General features: G+C 36.2%; 7 protein-coding genes, 1 long non-coding RNA gene and 1 other non-coding gene across 9 annotated transcripts; 5 read left to right on the forward strand and 4 right to left on the reverse strand.

Moving 5' to 3' along the window:
- Positions 1 to 1,235: 1,235 nt before the first annotated feature.
- LOC135803936 (putative inorganic phosphate cotransporter) lies at positions 1,236 to 2,988 on the reverse strand. The gene has a single exon (XM_065317672.1). The coding sequence runs from the start codon at positions 2,899 to 2,901 to the stop codon at positions 1,297 to 1,299; it is 1,605 nt and encodes a 534-aa protein (XP_065173744.1). The 5' UTR covers positions 2,902 to 2,988; the 3' UTR covers positions 1,236 to 1,296.
- Positions 2,989 to 3,058: 70 nt separating this feature from the next.
- mEFTu1 (mitochondrial translation elongation factor Tu 1) lies at positions 3,059 to 4,869 on the forward strand. Its single transcript, XM_065318204.1, has 2 exons — positions 3,059 to 3,211; positions 3,287 to 4,869. Exons 1-2 carry the CDS (start codon positions 3,175 to 3,177, stop codon positions 4,660 to 4,662), a joined length of 1,413 nt encoding a protein of 470 aa, XP_065174276.1. The 5' UTR covers positions 3,059 to 3,174; the 3' UTR covers positions 4,663 to 4,869.
- A 2,348-nt stretch (positions 4,870 to 7,217) lies between these two features.
- LOC135804095 (uncharacterized) lies at positions 7,218 to 8,250 on the forward strand. Its single transcript, XR_010550975.1, has 3 exons — positions 7,218 to 7,256; positions 7,367 to 7,418; positions 7,533 to 8,250. It is a non-coding gene; the product is annotated as an uncharacterized lncRNA (long non-coding RNA).
- A 4,991-nt stretch (positions 8,251 to 13,241) lies between these two features.
- On the forward strand, positions 13,242 to 14,712 carry LOC135789379 (BTB/POZ domain-containing protein KCTD9). The gene is made up of 2 exons (XM_065299174.1): positions 13,242 to 13,416; positions 13,478 to 14,712. Exons 1-2 carry the CDS (start codon positions 13,348 to 13,350, stop codon positions 14,585 to 14,587), a joined length of 1,179 nt encoding a protein of 392 aa, XP_065155246.1. The 5' UTR covers positions 13,242 to 13,347; the 3' UTR covers positions 14,588 to 14,712.
- Positions 14,701 to 15,955, reverse strand: LOC135789380 (uncharacterized). The gene is made up of 2 exons (XM_065299175.1): positions 15,694 to 15,955; positions 14,701 to 15,611 (listed from the first exon to the last, which is right to left on the reverse strand). The coding sequence occupies exons 1-2, from the start codon at positions 15,804 to 15,806 to the stop codon at positions 14,720 to 14,722; spliced, it is 1,005 nt and encodes a 334-aa protein (XP_065155247.1). The 5' UTR covers positions 15,807 to 15,955; the 3' UTR covers positions 14,701 to 14,719.
- Positions 15,956 to 16,064: 109 nt separating this feature from the next.
- TRNAT-UGU (transfer RNA threonine (anticodon UGU)) lies at positions 16,065 to 16,136 on the reverse strand. Its single transcript has one exon. It is a non-coding gene; the product is annotated as a tRNA-Thr (tRNA).
- Positions 16,137 to 16,357: 221 nt separating this feature from the next.
- Positions 16,358 to 18,044, forward strand: eIF2Bgamma (eukaryotic translation initiation factor 2B subunit gamma). The gene is made up of 4 exons (XM_065299172.1): positions 16,358 to 16,601; positions 16,667 to 17,502; positions 17,562 to 17,797; positions 17,857 to 18,044. Exons 1-4 carry the CDS (start codon positions 16,442 to 16,444, stop codon positions 18,011 to 18,013), a joined length of 1,389 nt encoding a protein of 462 aa, XP_065155244.1. The 5' UTR covers positions 16,358 to 16,441; the 3' UTR covers positions 18,014 to 18,044.
- Positions 18,045 to 19,392: 1,348 nt separating this feature from the next.
- On the forward strand, positions 19,393 to 21,900 carry LOC135789604 (dnaJ homolog subfamily C member 5-like). The gene is made up of 5 exons (XM_065299523.1): positions 19,393 to 19,664; positions 19,729 to 20,008; positions 20,506 to 20,622; positions 20,690 to 20,798; positions 20,865 to 21,900. The coding sequence occupies exons 1-5, from the start codon at positions 19,633 to 19,635 to the stop codon at positions 20,891 to 20,893; spliced, it is 567 nt and encodes a 188-aa protein (XP_065155595.1). The 5' UTR covers positions 19,393 to 19,632; the 3' UTR covers positions 20,894 to 21,900.
- Positions 21,901 to 22,174: 274 nt separating this feature from the next.
- Positions 22,175 to 24,297, reverse strand: LOC135789603 (glucose dehydrogenase [FAD, quinone]-like). The gene is made up of 3 exons (XM_065299522.1): positions 24,049 to 24,297; positions 23,769 to 23,984; positions 22,175 to 23,710 (listed from the first exon to the last, which is right to left on the reverse strand). Exons 1-3 carry the CDS (start codon positions 24,263 to 24,265, stop codon positions 22,239 to 22,241), a joined length of 1,905 nt encoding a protein of 634 aa, XP_065155594.1. The 5' UTR covers positions 24,266 to 24,297; the 3' UTR covers positions 22,175 to 22,238.
- Positions 24,298 to 24,464: the final 167 nt, after the last annotated feature.

Genomic DNA, 24,464 nt, shown 5'->3' on the forward strand with positions numbered 1-24,464 from the left:
AAACAAGCTAACCTCAAAATTCAACTCAATGTGCCATGTATAACCTAAAATAATGTCGATAATATTACGCTACTTACAACAGAATCGATATCTATTATTTTTGGCTGAATAAAAAATACCAGAGACCAAAAAAAATGAAAAATGAAAAAAGTAACATAAATTTTAGCAAAAGCAACAAAATGAAATGATGAAACATGAAAAATGGATGTTTGAAACGTAAAAAACATTGAAAAAAGTATTTTTTTGTTATTACTTAAAGTAAATTTCATTATTCACTTCTAGAATTTAATTTTCTATAATAATTAATAATTGTAACCTCTACCTCCGTACAATTTGATAAATTAAAACTGTAAATCACTCAGTCAAACAATATCGCAGCAATAATATTGCCACGTTTCTTTTCAAAGCACAAATATCAATGGGAAAATCACATGTAACACATTCGACGTCGTTACCTTACGTTACGTTATGCCATTTTTAATACATCGACTTTTTAATACTGCCTCGCAAAGCAGTTATGCCCCGGAAAGAAAAGAACAACTGAATTATACATACTTAATACAATTAGAAACATAATGATTAATTAATTCGTTATATATCTTAAACTCGTTTATATTTTTCTTTCTGCCTGCGGCTGAGTGTGAAGTGTGATAATACCACGTCCATTCCACGTCCGATCGTCGGCTTCTTCCGGATATTTCACTCGTGATCCGTTACCATTGTTTCAATTCCCAAACACGGCGGAATTATGCACGTGACTGACTTCTTCGTCTGTTTCTTCGTTTCCCCCCGGTTGAATTTGTGCGTTACACGCGCGAAACGAGATTTTACTAATTAAAAACACCAGCGAGGATCAAATATATGCGTTAATAGTGCGAAAATAGTGAAAAATTCAACAGTGCGGCCGTGAAATGCGAAATATCCGCGAAACAATGCCGGCAATCTCGTGGGAATCGTTTACGAATTCTGCCAAAACGCGAGCGAGGAGAAGAATTCATTGCCCTACAACACGCAGATTTTTAACTTAATTAAGACGGGCTGCCGATTCAGGTGAAGTCTTAATAATTTAATGCATGAATGTGGGCAATAAAGAGCAAAGTCAACTCGCTAATTGAAAAACCTTGAAAGCAACAACTGCAACGACGGACACGATGTTGGAATGCAGCTTAAAAATCTTATTTCGAATTAAAACAGCCACAAAAATAAAAAATAAAAATAAAAAAAGCTCGTACCCATACACAAATAAATCCGATTAATTTAAATTTTCAATACAACATACAATTCCGTTGGTTTTATTTATTTATGTCCGCGAGTACTGCTGCTTTCAGACATGAGCGAAATATACGACGCCTTCATTTTCATCTTGGCTGAACGCACGTTATCCTCATGTAATTTCTTCGCATCAGCAGCTTCTTTCAAGTGTAACTCATAAGCAGATTGGGATAGTTGTAGACAACACTTTTTCGATCGTGTTTGTACTTTTTTCTCTTCTCCTTCTAAATAGTCCCAGTCGCGGCGTTCACAATTTGACATCAGCGTGTATAAAAACCCAGTGAATATGTGTAGACTTAACATGATTGAAAAGACTATTAGCCATTGCTCATGCGTGTTATCCTTAGCGACAATCCCGATTATAAACGACGAGAAGAACCCGGATAATGATCCAGTGCCATTTATAAGCGCCATGAGGAGACCCGCGTGATTTACACTCACATCAAGTACATGAACCTTGAGCCCACAATAGTACAGACCATTGAAGAACATGGTTGCAATCAGAAGACTTATAACCCATGGAATATTACATTCAACAAAACCAACTCCCAGCATTGCTAAACCAGGAAGCACCAGTGATAGATTTGTATAGACTTTTCTAACTAAACAGAGGTTAGCGTTCTTGTTGATCATGTGGTCTGCTAGGACACCAAATGCAAATGCTGCTATTAGTTGTGCAAGGTATATGAAGGAAAACAAAGCGTTTGTTTTGATGTTAAACCCTAAAACGTTGTTGAGATATTTAGGTAGGTTATTTGCTAGTAGGAACATGATTAAGTCATGTCCCGCTTGGCCAATGATCAAACCATAAACACAAATGTCTTTTGCCATTGCTTTTACAGGGATATTCATTCGTTCTGTTTGAATCACAGTGTCTTTCAAGTATTCTTTCTCAACTTCATGTAGGTATGGATGTGTTCTTGGATCAGAAAAAAGATACATAAATGCTAATATGGTAAAGATTACACCCATCCCTGTCCAGAGGTAAAATGGTATGGTCCAATTTTCAAAGTACATGATTATCATCCCACTACAGAGATTTGCAACAATGTAACCGATGGAATTGCTGGCGAATACAATGGCGCTGGTTGTAGCTCGTTCTGAAGGTGGGATCCATCTACCAACCAAGGATGAAAGGCATGGATATTGTACACTTTGACCAAATCCGAGTAAAACACGAAGGATAAACACTGACCACCATGGTGAGTACATTGTTGCCGGCGGGATAAGCCCCGTGCAGATTGTGGAAAGTATTAGGCCCCAGATGAGGATATGTCGCGCACCGTACATGTCACAGAGTATACCAGCTGGTACGTGCATTATGAAGTATCCGATGTAGAATGAAGCCAGATTGAGATTTTGTTCTTTTTCGTTCCAGTCTGTTTTGCCTCCTCCAATGTCTTCGATGATGTGCGAATCGCCATGCGGGGTTGGGCAGGTGCTTCGTGCTGCTGCACTTCCTGAGCCTACCATTTCCACGATTGCGATGCTTAACACGGCACGTTGACAATGTGAGACAATGATGCTGAAGAAGCCCATTGCCACGATTACATAACGAATTTGGCCAAAGCCGCAGGGACAGATGCAGGAAAGGCAACATGGGGGTTTGTGTTTAGGTTTGGGAGGCATTGTCAAGTGATTGACATGGCGGACGAAAAGATTTTTTGGACATTACAATCAAACTTTTGAAGTGATTTGCGACATCTTTGAATTATAACTTGGTTTTGAATGTACTACTAAAACACCATCTGGCGGAAAATAGAAATATTTAAAACACATGTGATATAATCATTCACTCCGTGAACTTCATGTATTCCAATCTGCACATGCCGAATTAAACTCGTAATCAGTGCTATAAATATAAGAGTTTCTTGTGGAAAACAATAAGTGGCAGTGCCTAAGATGGCAGTTTTCATAACAGCGAAGTCTTTTGCCCCTGGTAAGTGTTACTTTTATGATTATATTCAATGTAGCGGCGCCTTTGCACGAGGTAACCTCTAAAAAATATTTTTAGTCCTCCGGCAAACCCTGAAACAAGTGCTAGCGAGTTGTGAAGCTGCACGTTTTCAGTCTCACGGCCGGCTTGTACAGTGTATCGTTCCCAATTATACACAACATCGTTTCTACGCCGAAAAGAAAGTCTTTTCGCGGACAAAGCCACATTGTAATGTAGGAACCATTGGCCATGTTGATCATGGCAAGACCACCCTCACAGCAGCCATTACCAAAGTTCTATCAGAGAAAAAACTTGCTGATGCTAAAGGATATGCAGATATTGACAACGCTCCTGAGGAGAAAGCTAGAGGCATCACAATTAATGTTGCTCACATTGAGTACCAGACTGAGAACAGACATTATGGCCACACTGACTGTCCAGGCCATGCTGATTACATCAAGAACATGATCACAGGAGCAGCACAGATGGATGGTGCTATAATGGTGGTGGCAGCCACTGATGGTGTTATGCCACAGACTAGGGAACATCTTTTGCTTGCCAAGCAAATCGGTGTGAAACACATTGTTGTCTTCATCAATAAAGTTGATGCTGCTGATAAGGAAATGGTGGAGTTGGTTGAGATGGAAATTAGAGAGTTGATGACAGAGATGGGCTTTGATGGTGACAATGTTCCCATCATCACTGGCTCTGCGCTATGTGCCTTGGAAGGTAAAGAAGCCGCGATTGGTTCCGAAGCGATTCTTAAACTCATGGCTGAAGTAGATAAATACATTCCTACTCCAGAAAGGGAGTTGGACAAACCTTTCCTGCTGCCAGTTGAACATGTCTACTCTATCCCCGGCCGTGGAACAGTAGTCACTGGTCGTATGGAGCGTGGAGTGCTTAAAAAGGGTAACGATTGCGAATTTGTTGGGTTCAACAAAGTCATCAAGTCAACTGTTACTGGTGTCGAGATGTTCCATCAGATTCTTGAACAGGCAGAAGCTGGAGATCAGCTTGGCGCGCTCGTGAGAGGCGTGAAACGAGATGATATCAAGCGTGGTATGGTCATGTGCAAGCCAGGTTCTGTGAAAGCCAATGATCATGTCGAAGCACAAGTTTATATTCTCAGCAAAGAAGAGGGTGGCAGGGCCAAGCCATTCACGTCTTTCGTGCAGATGCAGATGTTCTCGAGGACGTGGGACTGCGCCGTTCAGGTTCTCGTACCTGGTAAAGAGATGGTCATGCCCGGTGAAGATTCCACCCTGATTTTGAAGATGATCAGACCTATGGTTCTCGAAAAGGGACAACGATTTACGTTGCGAGATGGTGTTACCACCTTGGGAACGGGAGTTGTAACGAATGTACTACCGGCTTTGTCAGAGCACGATAGATTAGCTCTGCAAGAAGGCAAGAAGGCCCGCGAGAAGAAAGCCGCTGCAGAGAAGAAATAATTAAGCATTTAATTTAGGTTGTCAATTCTTTCTGTCTCTTAGAGTATGTATGTTTTTTCGAATCCTTATGTTCAAATAAAACAAAAAACAAGTAAATACCAGGTTATGACAATATCAGACAGGGCTAGTACAGTTTTTTTTTTGTATTAATTTTATTAAGTTACTTTAATTGTCGTTTGTTAATAAAAGATTTTGAATATTTTCGAATATTTGCAGTGATTTTAAACTTGTTTTTACTCCAAATTAAGCGTAGTGAGTATCAAATTTTAATTATTTGCATTTGGGCATGCAACAAACATCTTTTTTGTGTACTACACAACTAATTTCCGTTTGTTTTAGTTGTCTCAATTAGACGGGATCATCCAGCATTTTGGAATCTTGTTTGAATTGTATGTATTGAAATTCTTAATTTAGCACACTAGCAATTTTTAAAAATATTGTGTTCTGTAATGAGATAAAGGTAAAGGTCACTAGCTTTATTGCAGTTTTCTGTTGCTTATCTAGAAGTTCGTGTATCGGAAACTAGATGCCGCCACAACTACTACGATAGTTTGCTATTATATGATTTGTACTATCACAACTAGATGACGCTACCCGCACAATTTTTCAAATTTTAGTTTGGTGGAACGAAATTTTCTAACAGCAATCAGCCACCTGCACCCGACATCACAAAATAAAATTTTTCAGCAGTAAGTAATTAAATTTATTAATTATTTTCATACGTGACCACATAGATTAAATTTTTGTTTTTAAACAACTGACTTGTTCGTTTTTGGTGATTACTAAGCAAACTCGAGCACACAGCATAGCACACTTGCATCAAATTGTAAGTATTGAAATTTCTAGTCATTTTATCTCCCTTGATAAAACCCAAGGAAAAGACACAAAATTTGTCTTTCTTAGTTTCGGTAGTCAAATTTTTGTTCTTCCAAGTATAAAGTAGTCTTGAAATGTTGCCAAGGTTGAGTAGCAAATATTTGTTACTGTACCTATGCAGTTTTCTTGTTTATTTAGATAGTTCTATTTCGTCATTCCAGCTTAGTCGATCGTGCGCTGTGCTGTAGTGAGCACGTGTTCTTAGTTACGTATCTTTTCTTGTTATTTTAATTTGGTAGTAATATTAGAATTATTTAGCACTTAACGACACTTACTAGTAAGTGAATGTGCCGTATCACTAATAATTTATCGCGCGTGAAATTTAGATTTGAGTGATTGCCTCGTGGACCCTCGTGCTTGCTATCGGTTGCAGGCCGTCAGTAAAATTCAGGTGGCTACAAATTCCCCTTGGATATATTATTTGGCGGTTAAGTCGTGGATTAATTTATCCACGTTTGTTTACTGTTTGAAATGAGTTGAATATCTTACGACGGCTTACAAGTCTCAGTGGTTTTTCTTGCGTAGTGCAATTAATTTGTTAACTAAATATTGTTTGTACCCTGTGTGAAATATTTCAACCGCGGACGCAAGTGCGAAAAATTCAAGGAATTAAACATTTAGTAAAGATGTTTCATGGACGAAATTGATTCATGAGACGTTAAGGAGGAAATAGTTTAATAAGTTAATACTTTGAAAAACCGTCCTTACACTCAATTGTACGTATTAAAATTCTCTATCGATTTTGTATATAATTTGTGGGTTTATCCATTGGGAACCCCATGAAAATGCGCATTTTGTGTTTTTCGAACCTCTATTTTTTTGGGGTTTTGGGTGTCTAGCGGGCAAACGCGATGTCGTAGGTCAACCGCTTTTACATTAAACTGTAGACATTAACGTTCTCTATCGTTTTTGTATATAATTTGTGGGTTTATCCCTTAGGAACCCTATGAAAATGCCCTTTTTGTGGTTTTCTGATCCTCCAATGTTTGTGGTTTTAGGTGTTTAACGGGCGAACACGATGTCGTAGGACAACCGTTCTTACAGTGAATTATAGGTATTAAAGTTTTCTATCGTTCTTGTGTATAAATTGTGGCTTTATCCCTTGAGAACCCAATGAAAATGCCCTTTTTGTGGCTTTTTGATCCACCAATTTTTGTGGTTTTAGGTGTCAAACGGGCGAACGCGATGTCGTAGGGCAACCTGTCTTACACTAAATTATAGGGATTAAAATTCTCTATCGTTCTTGTATATAATTTATGGGTCTATCCCTTGGGAACCCTAGGAAAATGAGTTTCTTGGGTTTTTCGATCCTCTAATTTTTGTGGTTTTAGGTGTCTAGCGGGCGAACGCGATATCGTGAGACAACCGCTCTTACACTAAATTTTAGGTATTAAAATTCTTTATCGTTTTGGTATATAATTTATTGGTTTATCCTTTGGGAACGCTATGAAAATGCCCTTTTTGTGTTTTTCTATCCTCTATTTTTTGTGGTTTTAGGTGACTAGCGGGCGAACACGATGTCGTAGGACAACCGTTCTCACACTATATTGTAGGTATTAAAATTTTCTAATGTTTTTGTATATAATTTATGAGTTATCCCTTGGAAACCCAATGAAGATGCCCTTTTTGTGTTTTTCGATTCTCCAATTTTTGTGGTTTTAGGTGTCTAGCGGCCGAACGCGATATCGTGAGACAACCGCTCTTACACTAAATTTAAGGTTTTAAAATTCTCTATCGTTCTTGTATATAATTTGTGGGTTTATTCCTTGGAAACCCAATGAAAATGCCCTTTTTGTGCTTTTCGATCCTCTAATTTTTGTGGTTTTAGGTGTCTAGCGGGCGAACACGATGACGTAGGATAACCGTGCTTACACTAAATTGTAGGTATTAAAATGCTCTATTGTTTTTGTATATAATCTATGGGTTGGTCCCATGGGAACCCTATGAAAATGCCCTTTGTGTGTTTTTCGATTCTCCAATTTTTGTGGTTTTAGGTTTCTAGCGGGCGAACGCGATGCCGTAGCGCAAAAGTTCTCTTACCAGATTGTAACTTTTAGGACGTGCGTAGTGGCCGTCGGATAAGTATGCACGCTGCTGTGTTTATCAATCGTGGATTCATTTTTGGTTCACCTGTGCGCGCGTTTCCGTTAACAATCAATTATAGATTCGCACATAAGAATAACTTGGAATTATAATTAATTCCTGCAAATGGACAACTTTAATGCACAGACAAAAAGTTAGTGAATGCACGAATGGAGTTTGCAATATCTAGAGCTGAAGTGTTGGAAATGCGTATATTTTAACACGTTGAGGACGGCGTGTACCACCGGTGGTACACACGCGTCTGGTCTGTGGGACGGCGTGTACCACCGGTGGTACACGGCTCATTTGAAACGAGACTTATTCATTTTTGACTACGCCACTGGTTAGGTTATATATTCTCCTCGTTTCACCTATACAATCAGGGCCTTGCATCTTTGTCATCAAATGTGTGACTCAGATTACATATTATAATAAATAGTGACCGACCAAAGTTTCAGTTTTGGCTTCAAATTTGGTTTCGGCTAAAAATTGGCTGAAACTTTTGGCAGAACCGAAACTCAGTGTTCGTAAATTATCGTGCGTCGTTCGGCTAACTCGCGGTTAAGTCGTGGTCGTCACTTGCCATCTCAGTTCGCACATAGTTTCGGTCGGACTCTAAAGATAAAGGCATTCATTACAAAGAAAATAAATAAATGGCGACGCAACTGCAAAAACAATCGCTTTTTGATACAGCAATGCATAACCACCAGTGGCGCACAGCTAAATTAATTAGACGGAGTTGAAAATGCTCAAACGCCGCCCGATGCGACAGACACCCAAAAACCGCGCCGTCCTCAACGTGTTAAGGCAAGTTTTTACTACTCCCGAATTTGCTAGCGGTCGATTTTTTTTATTTAAAAAAATATATCTATTGATATTGTTCTTAATAAAACACTATGTAAAATTACAATCTTACTGATATTACTTTATGATATCCTCTTTGTCGTTTTCAGTAATAACGTCATAAGTCATGTTGCATATAAATCTTATGCGCGTGGAGGGAGAGCAACATAGTTGTGTTGTTGTTTTTAAAAAGTTGAATGAAGTAGAAACGTAAATATAAGAATCAAATATTAATATTAAAAACACTCGGTGGTCGAGTGGGTACGTGCACCTGCTAGCGTGCTAGTAGACACGGATCGAATCTCAGGTATAGAAAGCACTTTTCTTAAATATAAAAATAACAGGTGTAATTTGGGTTGCATAGTAAAATCAAATGAAATATAAGAGAAATGGCAAATCAAGTGAAGGCATATGAGAAGCAAGCAAGGAAGTAAGTGGAGAAACGGAGAGCAGAGAAATAGTAGTAGAGAAGGAGAGAAGGTAAGAAGGAAGAGTAGAGAGGAGGAAGGAGGAGATAGACGAATGAGAACATGAGTGGATCTCAGATTTTTAATTTTTTTGGCGGCGTGTCGTTCTATAAGACAGTCTACAGCTTCGATGCGTCCATTGCTCCCGGCCCATCCTACAGCTACGATGTCTCTACGCTTCATCCCCAGGATTCTCAGGCATATCAACAAATTTTATGGTGGGGGATCATCCCCAGTGAGAGGGAACTCCTTATAAGGACAATCCTTATAAGGTCTTGTTCAAATATTTCTAAGTTTTAAGTCGCCTCAAGAGAGGTGACACTTAAAAATATTCTTGCAAGTTCTGACCTGTACCTGAAATGATAGAAAGGAGGGGTGCACAAGTCATAAGACATTGCCATTACTTTTAACATTTCTTTATTAACAAATTACATATAATAGAAGTTCAGGACTTGCAAATTCAATACCTACAGAAAACATGACGTCATTTTAAAACATGTTTATGACCTGCATAGCGCTTAATGCTAACGGCTACCAAATCACAACAAATAACACTAGAAAATTGCAAATTGCATGCCGTTTTCGCATGACATAAAAGGAAAATTATATACAGGGTGTTATCAAAAGAAAATCTTCAATTTTAAAAATAAAATGGCCCCAAAACAATAAAGATTGCCAATTTGTGGGTGGGCATAAAAGAAAATTTACATACAGGATGTTGCCAGAAGAAAATCTTCAATTTAAAAAGTAAATCACCCCAAAACCAGAGAGATTGTCAATTTTTCACTGGGCAATAAGGAAAATTTATATACAGAGTGATACAAATAAAAAATCAAAAGTGCATGTTTTATTACCCGTTTACTATTGTTTGTCTAAAAGGGCTGATAAGTGCAAGGATAGAAACATAATAAATAATTTAATTACTTATTATTATAATTTTATTAAACATCTTTTAAAGAAATACTAAATTAAGATCTCGTAAGTACACAAATTAGCAAACGCGTAAAATCGATTACACGCAGAACTAAGGCACAAAAGCAACGATCAGACACGAAAAACGGGACCTAGTGGGAACGAATACGAAGCCCACGGAACGCAACAATATTCTTGCAACACTTGCTTTTCAACGAGCATGTGACAACTATTCCTACTTATTTTCAGAGTGTTTACTTATTTCACTGCTCGCTTATCAGCGATTATGCATATCAGGTTTTGAATCCATATTTGGCTATTTAATTTGTCGATAATGTTGATAGATTACAGTATATAGTATTTAGTTCTTTCTTACGTTTTCGCAGGTAAAATATTCCAAACGGGGCACAAAAGATCTTGATTTAAATTAACTATTAAATGAATATACAGAACAAAACCACTAAGGATTTTAAGCCGAAGGAAGATATCCGTCAACCGACGTCAAACACGTGCGTTCTTGTAAAACCATGCGAACTTATATAGTTAACTCATTAACTATATGCGCCACTTGTCCGCTATTTCTAAATCTTATCTTTGCAAACCGATTCTAATTCAACTACAGACTTAAAATCACAAGAAACGCGATTAGTCGTCACGAAGACCACCTCGCAAGTAAACGCGTGCACACCACGCCGCAGCGCACGATCGACTAAGTAAGAAATAGCACAAACAATGCTGAGCTCGACGGACGCGCTGCAACGCGATAAAAACAAGTTGTTTGTACACAATCACCGATAAGAGTCAAAAGTGAGAACTACGTCCAATGCATGCTGTGGATAGTATCCAGTGGATACAGTCTAATGCAATGAAAAGATTTGATATTACGTACTTATTTGTATGAACAATCAATCCTAAAATCCAGAATTAAATGTAGTCTGTATGAAAAGGCAGTTTCGGTGATAATCGCTCCTCTTAACACTTTTAGCGACTATTTTTGAACTTTTACTTTACGTAAATTTTGACATGGAGAAACTCTAAGAAAGACAATTAGTTCACAAGATACAGGGCGTTTTCCACACCATGCTTTCAAACATTCCTAAAATTGTTCATTTTTGAAGGGCATTTTAGGGCATTTCCGAATTTCCTAACATGACGGCAAAAAACTCTAAGCCATACAGAATATTCCGCGACCAACAACTTAAAACAAGTTTTAACACCTACATAACCGCGCACACACGGAACAAGTTAAATATTATAATCAGAATAAGACAAGTATAGTATTAGGAAATGGTATTTAAATTAAAGAAAACTAATATACAGAGTGTTGCTAAATGAAAAACAATGTTCAAAAAGTTGCTGGGTGTTAAGGAGAATGAATATACAAGGTGTTACCAAAAAGAAAATTTAAAGTTCAAGAAAGAAAACACTTGGGAACAAATGTTTTAAGGGGAAATTTAAAAATATATGCACGGTGTTGCAAATAAAAACTATCAAACAATAAATATAAAGTTCAAGATGAAAAACACTTCGTAAGCATAAATTTGCACCGTCTTTGATATACAGAATACTACAAAAACAAACATACAAGGTTGTACAAAAGTTAATTAGGTTCTACATCACAAACGAAAATACCAAGTCAAGAAGGAAAAACTCCAAAACAACAAATTTGGTTTATTTTTAGAGAGAAACATTTGCAAATAACAAATTAGTTTGATTCTTGATTGGAAATGAAAGATAACAAATATACAGGATGTTATAAAGGAAACATTATTACATTTATAAAGAAAATTCAACGCTCAACAAGGAACACTTGGATTATTCAGTTTCAAAATTATTTCAGTTGGCGGCACCAACGTATGGTTGAAATCAACTCTCGCGCTAATAGAATCTAAAATACTTACAAATTCCCGGATGGTCTCTGTAACCCTCGCGAATCCAATTTTCACGATGAAACGAGAAATATGTTAAAAATCACAGAATTTATAGAGCAATTTTAATGCACTTCCCGCATGATCTCTTGGAGCGGCAACAGCGTATCCCACATATCACACACGCATTTATAAATACTGAGTTCCGTCAATGATCAATGGAATAGTACAACTCCATATATCAATGTGTTGAATGCACAAGGAACAGCCGACAACACACACCGACTAGACTGAGTGCAGCAACGTCTCCGACGAATGTGTAATCCTGATACGCGATAAGAAGAGAATATTTAAACAAACACCAATATTCGAATCGTGTAGGACAAGATGAGGGCACAAGGTATAATTTGTATATATTGCCTGTTTTCGAAACTTTGCGGTTATTTTATATTGTAAAATATTCAACGTTATTAATTTACAAAAATGTTCAAAATTTTTAAAACGTTGACTATTCAAAAAAATTAAATTTGGAAGATAATAGGCCCTAATTTTAAAATTTACTCGTATTAGCAATATTATATATTTGGTCTATGGCCCCCTTTTTTTAGTTGTAATTTTATATCAGTTTCGATTTAATTGATTGATTCATTTTAAATGTTTGTAATAATTGGGCACAGTTAACTTAGGGAAGAGTGGGAGATGTAAAAAAAATTATAGAATTAGTAAGAATTCAATAGAGAAGAATAAAAATGCTTTACTTACAAACTTACCAGCGTATGGAGTAATTGAAAGCAAAAGGAAAATCTAAAACAAAGAAAAAAAGAGTGAGAACATCACGCACAAAACTACAACGATAGTTAATGATGATAAAACACGCATCACATATAATTTCTTATAACTGTTACGAGCTCAGAAATTTACGTTGTCTCCTATTACAATGTTTCAACACCAAAAACACAAATTACGAATATAGGTATTCCCCGCACAATTAATTTATTAGCAAGCCATCACATATATGTAACCACTAACTCACATGTATTACTTACTACTACCGAATTAAAAGTTAATATATAATGTGGCAAGCGGCGAGTCACCGCCCGTCGCACATACATAAACTGCCTTACCTGAACACAGCTGGACTTACCATAGTGGCTTAAATATTTCGATTGCTGTAATGCATGCAGCGACATCTCACGATAATATTACGGGCTTGCATCCCGTTTGTTGACCGAGATGAAAAAGTTGTTTGTACATAAAAATTGATTACAGCGATACACAGAGATTCTTCATAACTCTAAGATATTTGTTTGTTTATAACTATAAAATAATATTAGTTTAAAAATAAATTTGCCTAATATAATATATTCTATATCAATAAATATTTTCCAGAATTTTACTATAACTGAACATATTCTTCCCCCAAAATGAATTGATGAATATAGATTAATATAGATTTGAAATAAGTTGGTAAACTATTAATATTTGTAAATGTTATTTAATGGATTTTGCATTTCCATACCATTATTTATTACGAAACACTCGTTTTTTGTATCACCTAACCTCATCAACTACTAATCTCAAAAATGTTATGTTAAACGAAAAATAAAGCCGACAAAGGTTTATTGCCACCAGGAACAATGAGCGAATCGTCCAAATCATCATCAAAGCGAATAACTCTCATTAAAAATGAAATACATCGTGGATATGTAAGTTTTGCCAAGAATTTTCTAAGCCACAAACCAAAAACAAAAGTTGTTTTCTGTTTAGTGCATATTGTTGCCAGAAACAATGGAAGAACTACTTGACACATCAAAATCCTACTTCGGCTCAAACTTTGTATATATTTTTAATGCGTTTGGGGGACAAATAACTGACATAGATGTGATAAGAGATAATGATGTGCTTTATGTATCTGAAACTGAGAATAATATTAAGCCTGAAATGTTAAAACTGCAAACAGTGCAAGACTGGATTACACTTAATGTCGGCGGGAAATATTTCACCACATCAAAGAGTACTTTACAATCAGATCCTGACAGTATGCTGGCACGAATGTTTCAAGAGAGTGAAGAAGGTTCCTTCCTATACACCCCCAGCAACGTTGACGCCAAGGGAGCATTTTTAATCGACCGCAATCCAACATATTTCGAACAGATTCTGAATTACCTCAGAACTGGAAAATTAATCTTTGATAAACATATTAATCCAGAAGGGTTATTGGAAGAAGCCAAATTCTTTGGCATTCCATCACTCATGACACAATTGGAAGAATTCAAAGAGAAACAAGAAGTGAAAGAAGTGCCTCTGAATCGTCGTGATGTAGTAAACGCGCTCATACGATGTCCGCAATCTGCCGAGCTGCGTTTTCAAGGCGTGAATCTACAAGGAGCAGATTTAAGTAAACTTGATTTAAGAAATATCAACTTTAAATACGCCAATCTTAAGGGATGCAAGTTAATAGGAGCGAATTTAAGTTGGTGTTCTTTAGAACGCGCTGATTTTTCACAGACTGAGATGGATGGTGCACAGATGATGGCTGTAAAATGTGTTTGTGCCAATTTCGAGGGCGCCGTGATGAGAAACTGCAATTTTGAAGACCCGAATGGAACTAGGGCAAACATGGAAGGTGCTAATTTTAAGAGCGCAAATCTGGAAGGATCACAGATGAGCGGTGTTAATCTAAGAGTAGCGACGTTAAAAAATGCAAATTTAAAGAACTGCGATTTGAAGTGGTCGGAATTGGCTGGGGCCGATTTGGAATTCTGTGATTTATCGGGGAGTGATTTACATGAGGCTAATCTACGGGGAGCGAATCTCAAGGACGCAGCTTTTGAATGGATGCTGTCACCGTTGCACATGTCGCAAACTATTCGATAGAGTATTATTATTATTATTTGTGTTACAATGTTCAGTAACGTTAAGTAGGATTTAAGTTTTAAAGTTGCAACTGTAAGTTATGTGTATATGCTCAAACATTTGAATAAAATATATTCACTATACAATTAATATTTATTTATTTTTCTTCTTTTTCGGTTGGTTTTGTTGATGTAGAACTGGTTTAAATCTATTAAACTGTGTCTTTGGCTTTTGTCCCTTCGCTAAATTGCGTTTTTGTCTTTTTTCATTTTTCACACGCCATTTATCTTTAATCATTTTACCAACTTGCATTCCAATCAAGCTTTTACTTACTTCTGCTTGTTGGCCACTGAATCTAATGAAATCGGCATTAAACAAATTGTTCCTCTTTATTCTCTGAGGCACATAAACTCGTGATTTTGTATCAGTTCTCACTAAATGCAAGTCTCTACAATTTTCAACTTTTTTCTCAACTTTGTCTTTTGTAGTATTCTGTGCTTTCTTTAAAACATTAAACTCTTTGTCATCAGCAATAATGCAACTATCTTGTTTTATGTTAAGTGAATGATCATCTGGTGGTGGGTTATTTTCCCAACCATTTCTAACAGCTTTACACAAATCAGCAAGAATCTCATGTTTATGATTGATTATAATACCTAGACATGTACTAGCTATCCCTAATGTATTATTTAATTCTTTTCTTAAATCTTCTATGATTAACACAGGAACACTACCAACAATGCACAGGTCTAAGATATGTTGTGCCATATAAAATGGTTGAATATCTGATGTCAACATAACACAATCTATATTATTATTTTCTAGATTTTCTGTGACCTTGTTAATACCCATGACTAACTTCTGTCTTATTGCTGACTGTTTAGGAAGTTTTTCTTGGTTTTGAGCCCTGAATTCTTTTCGCTTGTCTTTTGGAATGTCTTTTATACTTGACCATAATGTTGATGATTTTTCTGGCACTAGTCTTGGTAGAGTAGAAAGAATATTTAATATCTTTTCATTATCGTCAGGAGAGGCAGTTGGCCGACTAGAAATTAAATTTATTTAACAATTTTGTTTATACCTTTTGTTAGGTTAGATTTAAATGGAAATAAAGTTTGGTAACATACTATTTCGTGTCATAAGGTGTGATCAACGTATGTTTAAGTGGTCTCTTTTTGACTTTTTTCGCACTTAATGTTTTCCGTTCTTGTTGCGGTGTTAACACTGGTCTCTCGGTCATCTTTTCAAAGTTTTATCAGCAAGTTCATTAACTGACATAAGCAAAGACCACGTGTAGGTTGATGCGAACTCAGCGGTTAAATTAAAGTTTGTCAACGAATTGCCTAACTTTTAAAAATTGGTCAAAATCTTTTTTATAATCATTATAAACTACAAAAATATAAATTCTAGATATATTTAGATCACTTAATTTAGAAACCACGAGGATCAAGAATAGAACAGAATATTAAAAACAAAATAAAAAGTTTAAAAAGATATTTGCCTCCTGTGAGGATTGAACTCACGACCCCTGGTTTACAAGACCAGTGCTCTGCCACTGAGCTAAAGAGGCTACTTGTTATACCTGCTTAACTTAGAGATGATAAGGAACCTGTTTATGCATACTGCACATTTTCAAAATAAACTTATTTTACATTGTCCGCAACAACTTTAATTTTTGAATATTGCATATTACATCTCAGAATAATATCCCAATCATTTAAATCTAATAATTATCAAAAAAATACCAAAATTAAATTGAATTTAATATTTTAAGTTCACTCAGTTAGTTCAAACATAACCTTCACGTTTATAAACCTCAATTTCGACCATATTTCATCATAACAACTCATCGCAAGCACAATTTTTTGAAATAAAATGAATATACGGAACGAGTTTCAAGTAGTGGTGCTTGCCGCCGGCAAGGGCTCTCGCATGCCCGAGCTGACAACGCATAAACCGAAGTGTTTGCTGCCCATTGGTGGCAAGCCAATGATTTGGTACCCATTGCACAAGTTACAACAATCTGGATTCACAGGTATGCAATTTGAAATTGTCACAAATCTAGAAAATCATCTCTAAATATTTTGTTATTCTTTATAGATGTTATCCTGATTGTTTGTGACAAAGACAAAACAGATATCCATTCAGCCCTTGAGAAAACTGAGCTGACCATAAAAATTGACTATGTGACCATTCAAAGCACAGATGGGGAATGGGGAACAGCCCAATCTCTCTGCTCTATAGCAGACAAGATCAAGTTAGACTTGATCATTGTCTCCTGTGACTTAATTACAAACATGGACTTTGCTGAAGTCCTCCACGTCTTCCGCAAACACGACGCTACCCTCGCATCTCTCTACTTCCCACCAAATATTCAAGACAACGTTCAAATCCCCGGTCCCAAGGGGAAATACAAACCCGAACGGGATTTAATCGGCGTTGATTCACAAACGAATCGATTAGTTTTTCTTGCATCTACTTCAGACTTTGAAAGCGATGTTTGCATCCCACTCAATTTATTCAGGAAACATCCGGGTGTAAAAATGTTTAGTAATTTGCTAGATTCTCATTTTTATGTGATGAAAAACTGGCTGTTGAAGTATATGCATGAAAAGGATAAATACACTACGTTTAAAGGCGAATTTTTGCCGCACGCGTTGAAACAACAGTTTAAACGCAAGAGTTGTGATCAAGCGAAGATAGAATCAAACGTGTCCGAGATTAAAAATGTCAAAACCGAGGATATTTTCGATTTTCATAAAGAGAGTGCCTTAGAAAAGAAAATACGCGAGGCTAATGCTTATAATGATCATATTGGTGATTTAAAAGGAGCTTATCATGATGATAGTGTAAGGTGTTATGCGATTATTACAGATCCTGGCGTGATTGGCGTTAGAGTAAATACATTGCAAGCGTACTGGTCGATAAACGCAAAGGTAATATTAAAAACAACAAAAAATACAAATTTTATATGTCTTATGTTATCATTATCTAGATTGCAACAGAATGGGAGAAACTCTTTGGCGATAACCTACCATTAGTTCAAGTAGATCCCAAATCTAAGAATTCAATCAAGTCAACACAAGTTGATAATTGTTTTATTTGGGATGGCGTCACGCTGAACGAGAAAACATCGTTTAAAAACAGTATTATCGGCAGTAATACCGAAGTGGCGAGTTTTAGCAGAGTAATCAACTCTGTTATTATGAATAATGTGAAGATACATGAAAGGTAATTTGAATTAAATGAATGATGTAGTCGTGTAATATTTTGTTTGTTTCATGTTGCAGAGTTGTTATAGAAAACTGCATTATTTGTGATGATGTTGTTATAAATAGTAACAGTAAACTTGAGGGTTCTATTATTGGCAGTAAACAAAATCTACCGGCCGAGTCGGAACATTCGAAAGAAGTATTGACTGATACGACCATATTAATTGATAATTAGTAATTTGTTAATAAAATATATATTACCGATATTACTGGTGCTGTGTTTAAGTATGAGCAAGAAATTAAACTTACTCCCTAACTGCCCGAGGCTGATGGTGATTCACTTCGCTAATAAGGCGATTTTGAAAAAGAAAACATGCACGTAATATTACTAAAATCATGCTGTGGTATGATATAAATGAATCAGCAAATTGAAAACGCAAATTGAAACACAATTAATCAGACGAGTTTTTAAACAGTTTTTTTTTAAATAAATCATACCTGTATTAACACAGCATATCAGAAATTGCAAACAACAAAAAAGCATTAACAAACGTTCAACTCATAGTCGCGACAATCCAAAATTCAATACTAATTTCCGACAAGATGGCGTTGGATGCCATAATCCCCTCCGATATCAACTGCGATATGATCCTCAAACAAAAGACAGGCAACAACCGCAATAACCCCAAATGCGCAAGCACCGCTTAATCAAGAGTTGTCAAGTCTCCGAAATCGCCGCCATTTTATTCTTCGGACACCTTCCATTTCTTACCGCACTCAAGTTACTTGAGTGACCAAAATCGCGTTAATAACGCCACAAAGACTGCAAACACTCGCCTATGTTTGCATCTCTAGTTGTTGCATCCAATGGTCTTCGTCGCCATCTCACCGTTCTACACGTGGCTATCTCCTAGCGTGAGACCGTAAAACTTACACGACTTTGGCGTCAACTATTTCCATTAGCACGTAATATTTAACAGGTTACAAGTAAAGCACGTTTACTGTTGCTTGGGGGTGAGCAGGTATAAGGACTACTTATCCTTTTTGTATATCTGTAAATTATGTATTATATCTGGTAATGATCACTAGAATTTTGTATACTGGTCAAACTCCGGAAGTGGGTGTAAAAATTGTAGAAAAAATGTAAAGTGAACAAAATTATATTGCCACAGAGACCAGGAAAGGTAGTTTTGTTATTTCAAAGCTATATTGATGCAATTTTTATAAAAATTTTGTTTTCAGCGGTAACTATTTACATTTTCGCTTCAGAAACAAATAAAAATGCATTAAAATATAGGCAACTTTTATCACATCATAAATATTTTGGTTTTTATAAAATAAATCCTAAAAATATTATAAAAATCAAATATTCAGTTCAGTTCAGTTCAGTTAAATAATAATAATTTTGATGTAAAACCATTGTTAATTCAAGGATTTTTATTTTTATATTTATTATTTATGACTTAAAGGTCCTTAAGGTTTTCACTTATCCGATGTGACCGGTTGCACCACAGGACATTCAAGAGAAATTGATTATATTGTGCGCATGCGCATTGCGCGCGATGGCAGAGGGCTTGTTGGTCCTGAACTTTCTCCGTTTCTCTCTACGCTTTGTCCTTCGTCCTTTCTCCTACATTGCGCCGCTACGCATACCCACACACCCACACCGCAACCTCTGCTCCTTGTGGAAATATAGTCGTAGTATAAAGATTTTTCACCGAGCGTCACAATTTTCACGTTTTCGTACGTCCCATCGCAAAAATAAACACAAATCAACTCGAAACTACAAAAAAGTGCTATTGTTAACCCTTCGGTTACTAATCTAGTCTCAAAAGAATAAATTATTAATTAAAAATGGAAAATATACCCAATAGAAGAAAACTCTCGTAAGTTATTGTAAAATATCATAATTTGTTGATAGTCAATTGTTGCCTTGGTGTTTATTTATAGTGCAAAAGGAGAATCATTATATGCGCATCTCACATTGCCGAAAACCGCATCTCCTGAAGAGATCAAGAAGCATTATCGACGCCTAGCACTCAAATTCCACCCCGATAAGAATTCCGACCCGGAGGCCGTCGAGAAATTCAGAGAGATTACCTATGCGTACTCAATACTCAACGATGAAAATAAGAGAGCTATCTATGATGAATATGGTTCCATTGGATTGGCAATGGCCAACCAGTTCGGTGATGAAAACATTCGGATTCGTTTACCATGGTGGTTAAAGGTAACACAACCTAACCTATCATCACTAACCTCAAAAGTATTTATGATGTGGACAAGTTGATTCATGGAATGCAGGCAACCATGAATACATTGTTTAGAGATATATAGTTGAATTGCTTGGAACGTTGTGATCATTGAATCGTGCGGTTAATTATAGCCACAAACGAATATCTCATCAGCCCGCTTCCCCTCCGCCACCCCCTATGTATACAAGTGTGTCTATTCGACATGTTCAATACGTGTGCTCGATGAACCCGAAAATCAGCGCCTGACATTTTTCTGTTGCCGTGTATTCCGTGTATTCCGTATTCTGTCTTCCGTTTGGTGTGAGCGCCGCCATTTTGTGTGCCGCCGTGATGTTGTGGCTGATTCACGCATTCGCACTTGTAAAGTTTTTTCTTAGTCACTACCAACATCCCCCCAACATCATTTTGCTCTCATTTTTACATCGCTGGCTGTGCAAATTGGTTTGTGAAACAAAAAATGATATTTTTTAAGATGTTGGTTTACGCCGGCTGCATCGCAACCTGTTTCTGCTGCTGTTGTTGCTGCTTCTGCTGCTGCAGATACAAATATACGGATCCCGAAGAGGAGGAAGGATTCAAATCATTCCAAGTGAGTTTAGAACTTATACTTAGTGTTAGTATTAATATTAATTAATAACTAACCTCAATTTGTTTAGCAAACTGCCTTAGTTGAGTATGCACCGCAACTCGGCGACTTCGAAATGGAAGGCAACGATACCGAAGGCCCGTCGACGTCTCAACCCACGGCAAATCCTTTCTATGCTGGTAAATCCTTTAAAAAATAAAATAAACTTATATTTTTTCATGTTTATGACAATATAATATTTTTAGGTCAAACTCAAGACACAACATTCGTGTAAATATAAATAATCCGAAAATAACTTCCGTAACTTATGAAATAACGCAAATAATAACAAAACTTGTTTTTGTCACGATTTAATACAACTACTGCAAGATGTCGCTACGTTGCCGACACGTTCTGCAACACACGTCACAAACGAATTCTGTTTTTAGCTAGTCGACGATATATAGTTACCATTAATTAAAATATAAATAAATAAATAAGAAATTAAAGTAATATTAACATGAATACATATTATAATAGTAATAATGACGAATGTACATGACTTTATAATACATACTCCTATTAATTTATACAGAGTGTCACACCAACACTAACAAACACAATAGCGTAGGTTTTAACAGAATGGCAAGGTTAGAAAAAGTGAATGTGTGGGTTTAAACTTCTTGATGTTGTTTATAAATGGAGCAGGGTAGTAGTGACAGCCGTAAAACCGAAAGTTGAAATTTCTGTACTTAATTGTAAGTAGAAACCAGGAAAAAGTTGAATGTTATGGAATAAGTTTTTGACAGAGTGCGATGCACAATTAAATAACCTAACTTTTAATCTAGACACACGCTAGTCACCAGTAAATATGTTTTAAGGTTATAAAAGTTTGTTCAATGCTCAAGATAAGTTTGTTTCTCCAATTCTATCAAATCTTCCACTTCCAATTAACTAAATTTTATAAGTGTCTAACTTAGCAAAACTTAGAAGAAAATGAATTTAGTTTAGAAAAATGTCGTGTTAAACTGGTTGAATTCTTCAAAGTTTATTGAGAAACAAATAACTATACCACGATTGTAAAGAAATAAAATGTTTCACATTTGCATTCATTAATTCATTGAATACTCACAGACACACGTGTTTATAAAATGTTCAGACAATAATTTAGTTTTATTTTCAAAAGAAATATGACCTTTTTTGTAATAATTGCGTAACGAACACAAACTGCCTAGAGCAAATACTGTTTTGATCTTGATACCAAGTAATATGAATAAATAAAACAAATTTAATGAGAACCAATATATGTAAAGATACATTGATGCCTAAAAGTCCCATTTAAAGTAAAAATAAAGATTTGTTCGTTATAAAATATAGAAACAAAAAAACTGGCCTGCAAAAATACTTAAATGTGGCTGAACGTTGGAACGCACTGCGTGCTACTACCTTTTATTACCTTTGGTCGACCCGCAATAAATGGAGGAGGAAGTCGTTGCTACAAACCTGGAAGCGCGTGACTCACCCTCATTCTATTGCGTGCAAAATGTCAAGGGGTATCCATAAGATAGATACAAAATTGTTGCACAAAACTAAACATTTCTATATTTCTGTTAACAAATTATTTAACATGATTATTTTCTTCAATCTCTGAATTCCCTATTAACATTATATTTCCTTTTAATAAAATCTGCACACCTCTCACCAATCATAGTAGATGGCGCTGAAGTATGCCCAACCATACTAAATGGAATGACACTAGCATCAGCTACCCTCAAATTAGTAACCCCATACACTTGAAATTTACTATCAACAACAGCGCCATCCTCAACTCTCGGTCCCATTTTACAAGTACCAACTGGATGATAAACTTCATCACTTGTCTGCTTGATAAAACAATACCAATAAGCTTTAGAGAATAATTCATGTTCTCTGCAGTTAGGCAACTCAATAGGCTTAAACCTAGCGTCTAATTTTTTATACGCTTCGGTGTCAAGTAATTTTTGTGCTAACTCAATACCATAATACAAAGTATCCAAATCATACTCATTATCCAAAAACCTCGGATCTATCAATGGATAATCAAACGCACTTGTAGATTTAAGTCTTACAGTCCCAACAGAATCCGGATGCATCGTATAGATATAAATTGTAAATGTTGATGGATTATGTAGATTATGCATAATGGCATCTGCTGTTTCTGTGGTAAACGCAAAACCTTTCTGGAAGTAATCATCTGTTCTATTGGCACTCACCATGAGGAGTTCAAGATCAGCCGAGTCGTATTTACTAAAGTTAGTTTTATAGAATGCAAGAGCTGCGTTGTTTCCTGGTAGAGTATAAGGACCTGTCCCTTTCAAGTATTCATCAACATATCCTTCAATACTATCAATTTTTATCGAAGTGTTTGTTTCGATTGTAGTTCCAAAAATCACTATGTGATCTTGTAGATTATCTCCGACACGCAGGTCAGATATTAAAGGTATTCCTAGTTCCCCCAAATGTTCAGCTGGGCCTACCCCACTTAACATCAAAATCTGTGGACTTGCTATAGCCCCAGCCGAGAGGATAATCTCATTCCTGATAGTAGCAGAGCATGGAAGATTATCTTTAGTGAATTCCACTCCATATGCAGATTTACTATAAGGGCTTATGTTGATTCTAGTAACATAACTGTCTGTACTAATATGAAGGTTAGGCCTATTCATAGCAGGTTTAATATAGGCAGCTCCCGCAGTATCACGACGACCATTTTTGGTATTGAATTGTGCTCGAGATGCTCCCAGGTGTTCACGACCATTGTAATCTAGAATAGGATAACCTATTTCCTCATGAGCTGTAAGGAATGCTTCAAGATGTGCATTGGTGTATGTAGAGTGCTCTACATTAACATTCCCACCGGTTCCATGGTAACCTTCATCAAGATCAGGGATTGTATTATGTTCTGCTTTTTTGAAGAAAGGTAAAACTTTCTCATAAGACCAATCTGGATTCCCAAGTGCACCCCAACGATCATAATCGGAAGCAGAACCACGAGAATATACTAAACCATTGATTAAAGTGGTGCCACCTATGCCACGCCCACGTTGGAATTGACATCTTCTTTCAACCATTCCTGAATGTATTTAGGTTATGTTTATGATGTTAAATAAAGGATATGTTTGGGTTTTTACCTAAGCATGAATTGTTTTGTGGTATACTAGTATAAGCCCAGTTGTAATCTGTGCCCATGGCGTAGAATGCCATTGCGGGAATGTCGATAAAGTCACTTTCGAAGTTACCGGCTTCCAAGAGCAGTACTTGAAAGTTTTCTTCTTCGGATAAGCGATTTGCAATGGCGGAACCAGCTGCACCGCTTCCAATTACGATAAAATCATATGTTCCAAGGTCTAAATATTATCATATTCAAGTGATACGTTGATACTAATAATAACATTTGTGATAAAATTTTACCTCGTCGGATAAAACATCGAAATGGATTCCAGAAACAATTCCTAACACTACCTCGATATTTACTCGCGTCTGTTGGTAGATGGTAATTGAGTGCATCACGTTGGCCATCTTGAACAATTTTTACAAAACGTTGTCTATATTCTTCGCTATTTTGACTGCCATGTTCTTGTCCAGATGCACAAACAAGAAAAACCATCAACAACCAAAATGATGCCATTAAAATTATAACAACTTTATACTCAGCATAAAATTTCTTTGTAAAATAAAATTCATAAATCGTAAAGTTGTTTATATATAAATTGGTGCAATAACAAGGACATAAACATTGCGATAATTAAACCGGAATTATTTTTAAAGTTATGTTTTTTTAAGTTATGCGTAACATATTAATATATTAACATATTTATTGATAAGAA

This window comes from Atheta coriaria, unplaced genomic scaffold (genome assembly GCF_025399875.1).
Source record: "Atheta coriaria isolate IRGN ID8LTWV9N9 unplaced genomic scaffold, Caltech_Dcor_3.1 hic_scaffold_3_pilon, whole genome shotgun sequence".
Lineage (NCBI taxonomy): Eukaryota > Metazoa > Arthropoda > Insecta > Coleoptera > Staphylinidae > Dalotia > Dalotia coriaria.

What these genes read in the sequence shown, in the direction of transcription:
- LOC135803936 (XM_065317672.1), bottom strand. Translation starts at nt 2,901, where the DNA reads ATGCCTCCCAAACCTAAACACAAACCCCCATGTTGCCTTTCCTGCATC.
- mEFTu1 (XM_065318204.1), top strand. Translation starts at nt 3,175, where the DNA reads ATGGCAGTTTTCATAACAGCGAAGTCTTTTGCCCCTG. An exon ending in AGCGAAGTCTTTTGCCCCTG is followed by an intron (nt 3,212 to 3,286) that starts GTAAGTGTTACT and finishes AAATATTTTTAG; the next exon opens with TCCTCCGGCAAACCCTGAAA.
- LOC135789379 (XM_065299174.1), top strand. Translation starts at nt 13,348, where the DNA reads ATGAGCGAATCGTCCAAATCATCATCAAAGCGAATAACTCTCATTAAA. An exon ending in ATGAAATACATCGTGGATAT is followed by an intron (nt 13,417 to 13,477) that starts GTAAGTTTTGCC and finishes TTTTCTGTTTAG; the next exon opens with TGCATATTGTTGCCAGAAAC.
- LOC135789380 (XM_065299175.1), bottom strand. Translation starts at nt 15,806, where the DNA reads ATGACCGAGAGACCAGTGTTAACACCGCAACAAGAACGGAAAACATTA. An exon ending in ACACCTTATGACACGAAATA is followed by an intron (nt 15,612 to 15,693) that starts GTATGTTACCAA and finishes TTTAATTTCTAG; the next exon opens with TCGGCCAACTGCCTCTCCTG.
- eIF2Bgamma (XM_065299172.1), top strand. Translation starts at nt 16,442, where the DNA reads ATGAATATACGGAACGAGTTTCAAGTAGTGGTGCTTGCCGCCGGCAAG. An exon ending in ACTGGTCGATAAACGCAAAG is followed by an intron (nt 17,503 to 17,561) that starts GTAATATTAAAA and finishes ATCATTATCTAG; the next exon opens with ATTGCAACAGAATGGGAGAA. An exon ending in AATGTGAAGATACATGAAAG is followed by an intron (nt 17,798 to 17,856) that starts GTAATTTGAATT and finishes TTCATGTTGCAG; the next exon opens with AGTTGTTATAGAAAACTGCA.
- LOC135789604 (XM_065299523.1), top strand. Translation starts at nt 19,633, where the DNA reads ATGGAAAATATACCCAATAGAAGAAAACTCTC. An exon ending in CCCAATAGAAGAAAACTCTC is followed by an intron (nt 19,665 to 19,728) that starts GTAAGTTATTGT and finishes GTTTATTTATAG; the next exon opens with TGCAAAAGGAGAATCATTAT. An exon ending in GGCAAATCCTTTCTATGCTG is followed by an intron (nt 20,799 to 20,864) that starts GTAAATCCTTTA and finishes TAATATTTTTAG; the next exon opens with GTCAAACTCAAGACACAACA.
- LOC135789603 (XM_065299522.1), bottom strand. Translation starts at nt 24,265, where the DNA reads ATGGCATCATTTTGGTTGTTGATGGTTTTTCTTGTTTGTGCATCTGGA. An exon ending in TCGATGTTTTATCCGACGAG is followed by an intron (nt 23,985 to 24,048) that starts GTAAAATTTTAT and finishes GATAATATTTAG; the next exon opens with ACCTTGGAACATATGATTTT. An exon ending in ACAAAACAATTCATGCTTAG is followed by an intron (nt 23,711 to 23,768) that starts GTAAAAACCCAA and finishes AAATACATTCAG; the next exon opens with GAATGGTTGAAAGAAGATGT.